Genomic DNA, 8,991 nt, shown 5'->3' with positions numbered 1-8,991 from the left:
CCTTTCATAGAGGTGAGGCTGCATAGAGAAAACTTTTTTTCACACCACTGTAAAATGGCTTGTTTAATACATAAAAAGGTGCAGACTGAGATTTGGTGTCATGGACAAAACCTCATGCTGGTTTATAATCAGTCAGCCAGGAAGGGCAGTGGACTTGTGAAGAATGCAACATGTGTCTGACAGGGAATCATCTGTTCTTGCAAGCTTATAGTTCAACTACCTTATTACAAAGTGACATTTGATTTCGATTCTGTTTTGCTGAGATGATGTTGAAATATTTTTATGATTGTATTATTATTATTATTATTATTATTATTATTATTATTATTAAATTCCAAATACATGAAATGTAGTAATAATAATAACAACAACAATAATAATAACAACTGTATTTATAGAGAGGATATCATGATGTACGGAAATAGTGTGTAATTTCGTAATAACAGATTATGTAATAATTAAGCAATCATATCTTTCCTAATGGCGGCTAAGAACGCGGCATTTAAATTGTATTCATCGATTAACAATAAACTGTCTGGGAACAGAAAGCGTTTATTTCTCGGCATTTGAGCGTTCCACCACAGGGGAAAAAAATCCGCAAGTCCATTTTAGATCGATCTTTACGCTCATTCATCGGATCTAAAGCTGCTCCCTGACGTAACTTACATTTGTTTATTTATTTACCTCGCAGCGACATCGAGACTACATTTTCTTGTGGCTCCTAATATGAGCGCTTCGGTGCCGCGCTGTCACCAGGGGGCATGCACATAGTAATAATAACAATAATAATGCATTTGAGGAAAGCCTGCTACGACGAGCCTCCATCGTTTCTAGCTCCCCGCACAAACGCCAGCCCGGCCGCGGCGTGATGGAGCTGTGCGCTTAGGTTCATGTGTCCGGCGGGACTGCCCCTGGCTTTTTTTCTGGGGAAGATCATATTGGATCATATTGTTTGCAGGACGTTGTTCCTCCTGCAGCCCCCCCAGTCTATCCCGACGTAGTTGTGAATTGAACATGGCGACTGTACCAGTATATTGCATCTGCAGATTACCTTACGACGTGACCCAGTTTATGATCGAGTGCGATGCTTGCAAGGACTGGTTCCACGGCAGGTAAGTCTCGATTGTTCGCCGTACTGTATTTTGGGGCGGTTTGCATTTGTGGGAAACAAACAAAAATGGCGAGGTCTCGGTTGCGTTTGACAGCTTTGTGGCTCTCAGTCGCCCGTCTACATCTGAAGAGAGGCCGCTTGGAGAAGAAGAAGAAGGCGGAGTTATATATAGCCGACCGGGGTTGTGACATTTTTTCGCGAATAACACAAAACAGATTTCCCTTATTGGAATAAATACGGTGGTTAATGGGAGGATTTCGGTGTGAGCTTCGGCTATTAATTGCACTTAACGGCTCTTTAACATCCCCGCATAGCCCCAGCCTGCCTTCCCGTTGTAAGGAGCGGACGACAGCGGGGGAAGCCTCCGCAAACTCGCCGCTCATTTTTGTGACAAATGCTCGTCCTTCCAGACACGTTAAGGGCAACATTTCGTGCCTATTGCCGGGAAATATTGTCACATTCGAGTCGCTCTTCCAGTTTTCACCGGCCGTGTTAACCGAGCGCGGTGGAAAATCACGACTCGAGTCCGAGCTTCCCGAACTCAGCCCCGCAGCCTTCCTGCCAGGCGGCAGCTATGGCTGACAATAGCCCGTGCTGGATGTCCTAAGCTTCAGCAGCGGAGGGGAAATAATTATTAGTATTGGTTTGACTGGTTTGTCACTAGTGTAGACTACGACTGTTAGGTCATACGTCTCCCCGAGTATAGTGCGAAACGTATCGCCCGCCGCTGCTCATCACTTTCCCTGCTGTACACACACTGTAATGGTCTCAACCAAATCCCAGTTATCATCCTTTCGTTTTTGCCTGCTGTCGTTATATCTGTTCTTACACGAGTCTGTGTCTGGACTGGCCTTTGCTTTGGGGTGTTTAGAGCTGTTCGGCTGCTCACTGCCTGTCTTTTTGTTAACCCGTCATTTGTTAATCGCGTTTCTTTCGGTGAACAAGCCCTTCAGAGCATTGAACAGTATTTACGCGCCTGAACGTTAACCCTTTAATGTTCCTCCGCCGGCCGGCTGCCCGCTGTCTGTATCACACTGTCTAAATCATTCGAGAATTAAGGCATGGCAATAGTCCAAGACCTAGAAGCCAAACCACCAGCAAAATACATGTTGTTTCTCCCCCCGAACATCGTATTTCTGCTTGTGTTATTACCTGCATCACACATTTTCACTTACCTGTCACATTCTGTAAGTTTGTGATCCTGATAAAAAATAGAGCAACTGCATTTTTCAAACCATAAGTATATTTAAAGTGGATTTGCACACACCGTACATTGGCGCTCCAATTATTCAGGCCCCTGAGGTGGACCATCATGAGGAATAAATCAGGTTACTAACATCAGGTTCCCTTAAAAAAAATTTAACAAATGTTGGACCGAGTAATGAATTTCTCCTCAAATTAATATTAGACCACTGATAAATACTTGCATTTTAAAATAATATTCATGTACATGTTCAGCTGTTAGGAGCGGATGTGTTAAGTTCACATGTATCATCAATATAATTATGATTCACAGTCTTAGCATGAGTCCACACATGATGATGTGATGTAACAGAAACGTGAACAAAATCTAATCATTATCATCTAAGTGATCACTGAATCCTCTGGGACTTATACACATGGTGATCCATACATGTATGGGTATCACATATACATTGGCTGTTAGAGTCAGAAACAATCGTTCTACAAAGAGCTGCAGCAGCCTAGCTTTGCCATGTCTGACAACACTCTACTTTCCTACAACCTTTATGCATTCGTTTTTATATCCTGTAGTCATTTTGGTTTGGGCCACAGTTGAGTCACTGCAGTGTTCAGGACAGCGCTTTGGAGATGCTGCTTGCAGTCATGGCACCCAGCTGTTGTTGATCAGGAAACAGTTCAAACGCTAACTGCTCCTAAAACCACACTGTCTGGTTTTCACTGTACATTTCTGTTTTATCTTCATGTTAAATGAACAAAACCAAGTGAGTTAGCCTCGGACTTGTTGCATTTTTAAAATGGCAACTTCTTTTAAAAATAAAAATCAACCTTATAATCAAAGTGTCTTTATTGAGGAAGGCTGCTTTAGTCTGTTTTAGTTCATTATTAATACTCGTGGGAGCTCAGTTTACCACCTGGCTTCAGTCTCACTGCACTTATCAACCTTTGATACAAAAAGCAAGCAGCTGTTTTCAGCAAATAACCTACAATAAACCCACAATTAGTGATAAAGCTAGCTGGTGATGGCTTATCCAAAAAGCAGTAGTTGGAATATTTTTCTCAGGAGGTGGTGATCAGTTGTTAGATAAAAGGGGAAAAAAGTAAAAATAAGGATTTAGAACACGTTGTTACAGTGAAAATAACTGGTTCAGACCTCAGCTAGGTCCTTTCTGCTTAGTTTGTATGTTTGCACTCTGCCCATCCATGGATCTTCTTACCCGTGGATGTGAGCTGGACGGGTGTTCACGTAGAATAAAAGAATACCAAAATTCTGAAAATGCAACATGCCCACCAGCACAGAAAAAACAACACATTGAACAGCAAAAACTATAAGCTGAAGATCGCAACTAGTGCAGCTGTCACAACAACTCTTACAGCCCTGATTTATTGATAAGAAGGGCTGTAAGAGTTATATCAGGAAGTAGTTTGTGTTGTTATCATGAAATACATTTTACCACTTTGTCTGAGACACTTGTCATTGCTGTTGTAAAATCAGTTATGATCCAAAGGCTAAAATGTTTGCAGTGGTTAACATTATATATGCTGAAGCTAACATGACGTAACTAATGTTATGTCTTATAGGATTGTCAGTAGGCTGCCTGTCAGTCATCCTAACATCTCAGTCTATGTTCTGTCAACTGAGTATAATGTTTAAACAAATGGTCTACCAACACCATGTCAGTGGCTTAAATCACATTTTAATAAATAATTATGGCTGAAATCATCTAATTCTCTTCGTACTGGCGCTGACTACAAAATGTTTGATGTTGTGACATTCTGAGTCAGCAAGACTGAAAAATGCTATACAAGGCCATTCCTTTCCAAGACAACTGATATGTTGCTTAACTACAACATTTATGTATTTAAAGTCCGTCAAATTGTAACAAAAGCTGTCTTAACCAAATATATCTGGATAATTCTTTATTAAAATACAACATGTTAATATGTATTTCAAGAGAATAGTGTTTGAACATGGCTGTGATGTGACTTGTTATCAGGTATTGGTAAATAATGTTTAAACTAATACTGTAATACATATTATATATTACCTTATTACAATTTTGAGCAATTGTTCTTCCCACTTGATGTTTGCAGTTATTTTGGCGCTGCATGAATTCACTTTATGCTTGTGGTAATTAGTAACAAAAACGTTCTTTACGTTGAATTTGTGCGTTGACCAGCAGCCACGGTGAGTTAATGCATGTGAATGAGTGAAACACTGGCATTAACCATGCTCTGCATTTTCATGGTGTAGTGAAGTTGTAAATGCGCAGAGGGAAAGTAAACAGAGGACAGCCGTCTTAACTGGCGCTATTCTATTCTACTTTAACGAACGGCTGTCAAACTGGAATAAAACCAAGCAACTGAAACCAGGTGTAACCACATTCTTCACAAAGATGTGTGGACACCAGCACTGAAGAAGCCAAGGCTAGGACTGCTAGCACTGCTGGGGTTAGCTAGCAGACAAAACTAATCTGACACTGTGTGCGTTTGCAAAGTTACACACAGCGTGAAGTGTTACATAACTGAGCGACATTTAAAACATGAATTGTTTAACAGGGAAGATAATTAGTGGTTTCATATAGCCACTAAAATGCACACAGTGTATTTGTTTGGACAATGTTGAACTTTGTCTATTTAAAGTGTGTTTAAACAAGTAGCAAAGCAATCAGCAGGAACATCCGTGACACATGTGTGTTTTTGGCCTACCAGAATTACTCCATGAGTGTATCGACAGCTCATCCAGAAGGTCAGTTACCTCAGTTAGTGTCAGTGGAGTGAAAAGACAAAAGTTCAGGTTTTAGATGTTTGGCATAAAACTAACACAGCATTTCATAAAAGAACATGGGGCGATCGTGGCTCAAAGAGTTGGCAGCTCGTCTTGTAACCGGAAGGTTCGGACAGTCTCGGTCGTTGTGTCTTTGGGCGAGACACTTCACCTGCCGCCTACTGGTGATGGCCAGGGGGGCCCATGGCACTATATGGCAGCCTCGCTTCTGTCAGTCTGCCCCAGGGCAGCTGTGGCTACAACTGTAGCTGCCTCCACCAGTATGTGAGAGTGAAGGAATAGTGGAATTGCAAAGCGCATTGCAATTCCACTATAGTGCTTTTTGAGGGCCCCAAAAAGCGTTATAAATGCAATCCATTATTATGATTATTATTAACATCATGCGAACATCCTATCAGTCATAGTGGTGGTAGTGTGATGGTCTGAAGCTGCTTCGCTGCTTCAGGATCTGGACAACTTGCCGTAATTAATAGATCCATGTGTTCTGCTCTTTACCAGAAAATCTAGAAGGAGAATGTCATCAGCTCAAGCACAACTGGGTTGTGCAGCAGGACAAAGATCCAAAATACACAGTGGCTTAGTAAAAGTCCAACTTAAGTCCTGTCGACATGCTTTGCCATGACCTTAAATAGGTCCTTTATGCTTGAAAACCCTCCAATGTGGCTGAATTAAACAAATTCTACAAAGAAAAGTGAGGCAAAGCGTTGTGAAAGACTCATTGCCAGTCAATGCAAATGCTTGATTAGAGTTCTCGCTATCAATGGTGATTAGATATATGTAAGGCATTTACTTTATCACACAGGACCTGGTAGATTTGGATATCATTTTTCCTTTAAAATGCATTTTGTATTTACTTGTGTTATCGTTGTGCGCATGTTTAAATTAGTATGACAATCTTAACAAATATGGAAAGAAATCAGGAAATCAGGAAAATCAGGAAATCATGTGTTTGTGTTTACAGTGGGGGAAACAGCTTTGCAAGTTTGGTCACTTACAAACAGTCTCAAATTTTATAGTAATGTCATTTTAATGGAAAGAGACAGACTAGCAACCAAACATCCAGAACAAACATGTCACGAAGTTATAAATCGATTTTCATGCAATTGAGTGAAATAAGTATTTGATCCCACAGGATTGGGTGTATGCCACATGGGGACACAGATTACAATCAATCAATCAATTACAGATACTCCTGATCTCAGCTGATGTGTATAAAGCACACCTGTCCACAGAATCAATTTCTTCCATTCCAACCTCTCCACCACCAGCTCAAGACCAAAGAGCTATCAAAGGACATCAGGGACAAGATGTAGACCTGCACGAGCCTGGAAGCACGACGCTTGGTGAGAAGGTGACAACTGCTGGTGCGATTATTTGACAGTGGAAGAAATATGAAATGACCCTCAGTCTGGAGTGCCATACAAGATCTTGCCTCATGAGGATGGACTGAAGTCTCTCGGTGCATGCAAGGCTCCCCTCACTCAAGAAGGCCCATGTACACACCTGTGAACCTGTGCCAGTGAACATTTCAATGATTCAGTGCTATGAATGAAGTGGTTAGATGAAACTAACTCAGCCCATCAGCTTTGGAAGAAGAGAAAAGCAGAGTATGATGTAAAGAACACTATACCTACTGTCAAGTGCTTTGGGGCTGTTTTTCTGCTTAGGGTACAGGATGACTTCACCGCATTAAGAAGTCAGTGGACGAGTCAATGTAGTATTCAGTCCTGGACGTGCACCTCCTTCCCTCTGCACTGAAGATGGGTCGTAGATGGGTACTACCAAGGCAATAAAGGAGTGGCTAAAGAAGAAGCACATTAAGGTCACAGAGTGGCGTAGCTAGTCTGCAGACCTCAATCCTATAGACAGTCTATGGAGGGAGTTGAAGCTTTGAGTTGCCAAGCAGCAGCCAAGCAACCTAAAGGATTTCGAGAGTCTAACGCAGGAGGAGAGCAGCGAAATCCTTCCACAGACGTGTAGAAGCCTGATGACCAACTACAAGACGTTCTTACTGTTGTTCTTGCCAACAATGTTTTTTTCACCAATTACTCAAATACCTTTTTCACTTAATGACATACAAATCATTTTATAACTTTTATGTAATGTGTTTTTTATGGATTTTTAAGCGGATATTTTGTCTCTCTCCATTCAAATAAAGCCACAATAAAAAGTAGACTGTTCATTTCTTTGTAAGTGAGCAAATTCACAAATTCAGCAGGACATCAAATAATTATTTCCCCACTTTTTAAAAAACATTTTCTGATTAGATCTTTATTGTCATTGAACACCGAGCATTGAAATGAGTTAGGAGCTTCAGCAGTCTTCAGCATAAAGTAACATTATAAATTAAAGAAAGAATGTATGGCAACTTGATAATTTAGCAATTATCTGGCAGCTTTTTGAAATCTGATGAATTAATAGCAATTACTTATTAGCCAACATGATTGTTTATACATGTACTTATCGTATTTAATCATTGCTCCCTGCCCTGGCACACACTGACTACACAGCCCTCCAATGCCCTTGAAAACCATCTCTTTCACTTTTTTTTAAATGATTGAAACTTTTTAATCCTTTTTTTTGGGGGGGGGGGGGGGCATTTTGCCTTTATTGGGTAGGAACAATGGAGATAGACAGGAAAGCGGAGAGAGATAGTTGGGAAGACGCAGCGCTGGGTCAGACTCTGGTCATGTGGTAGCAGCCTGCTGACCCAGTAAGCTAAACTGGTGTCCAAATTAGGGCTGAACGATTATGGAAAAGAATCTAATTGCGATTTTTTGCCCCAATATTGATATGCGATTAATTTTTAAGATCTTTGTCTTCTGTATTATTAAACAAAGACAAGCAATACATCATATAGTATGGCCAATACTATATTACATTAATTTTAAACTGTTCTTTCCTGGAAGACAGACCTCTGTTATGATGACATGAGGTGATGCATGAATTGATGACTGACATTTTTATTTAACTTCTTCAATCACAACAGTATATTTGAACATACACAATAGTTTATTTTTAGCTTACAAACATCTGAGCATAAAGTGCTGACAAGGAACCCTGGTGTAAACATTAAAATGAAAGTCAGTGCAATGTGCAGATTGCAGAAATATACATAAAAAAAATCAGTGGCTTTACCACACTCAGTTTTTCGACATCTGTGAAATACTAGACAGTCATTCAATTAAAAAATAATATTAAATAAATAAAACTAATAAATAAAAAATACACACATCTTACTGATCTCTGCAGTCAGTAACATTACACATAAAGTGCAAACATAATAGCAATTGTATAAACACACACACAAACACGCCTTTAAAATTTAAAGGCGTGAAATTGGACGGTCTAGTTCTGATTAGCGTCACCGCTGTCTCGGTGGAGTTTAATAAACTCGGCCGTCTGCTTCTTGCTATCTAAAATATAACCAGACACTGGTGTAAATTCTCGACTGTCTCATACTTCTGTTTAATAAGTTTTCTGTTTGACGTTTAGTCAGCTGTGTGAAAACCAAGGAGGAACCCACCCGGGGGATTAATAAAGTTTTATTTTATCTAATCTAATAACTTTAATCTCAGCCAAACCGATTTACTCACGAACAAACAAAACACTGAAAAAAGCCCAACAATAACATTTTTAGGTTGTCTAAGTGACTTATATATCACGTTTAACCCGAGGAGCGAAACTCCGCGGTGATCTGAAAATGATGTGCCGGGAGTTGTGCCGTTATCGCAAATGCGATATATCGTTCAGCCCTAGTCCAAATGGTTGCAATTTTCCTCAGAGCAAACAAGTCTCAACACTAAAAGCAGGTTTTGATGACTTTGAGCTTTGTTTAACTTATTGAAAACATGCCCTGCAGCAAATCTGCACTTTGTTGGACGATGTTCAG

General features: G+C 40.3%; 1 protein-coding gene across 2 annotated transcripts in view; it reads left to right on the top strand.

Moving 5' to 3' along the window:
* The first annotated feature begins 704 nt into the window (after nt 1–704).
* phf2 (PHD finger protein 2) overlaps nt 705–8,991 on the top strand; it is a 39,349-nt gene continuing 31,062 nt past the window's right edge. For both annotated transcript variants that reach the window (XM_026169071.2, XM_026169070.2), the window contains exon 1: nt 705–1,112. In XM_026169071.2, the coding sequence (XP_026024856.2) occupies nt 1,015–1,112 (98 nt within the window). In that variant the 5' untranslated portion in view covers nt 705–1,014. The remainder of the gene's footprint in view (nt 1,113–8,991) is intronic.

The sequence above is a fragment of the Astatotilapia calliptera genome, chromosome 5 (assembly GCF_964374335.1).
Source record: "Astatotilapia calliptera chromosome 5, fAstCal68.1, whole genome shotgun sequence".
In the NCBI taxonomy this organism is placed as follows: Eukaryota; Metazoa; Chordata; class Actinopteri; order Cichliformes; family Cichlidae; genus Astatotilapia; species Astatotilapia calliptera.
The sequence above is the reverse complement of the archived record's forward strand: the minus strand, read 5'-3'. Positions and strand labels throughout refer to the sequence as shown.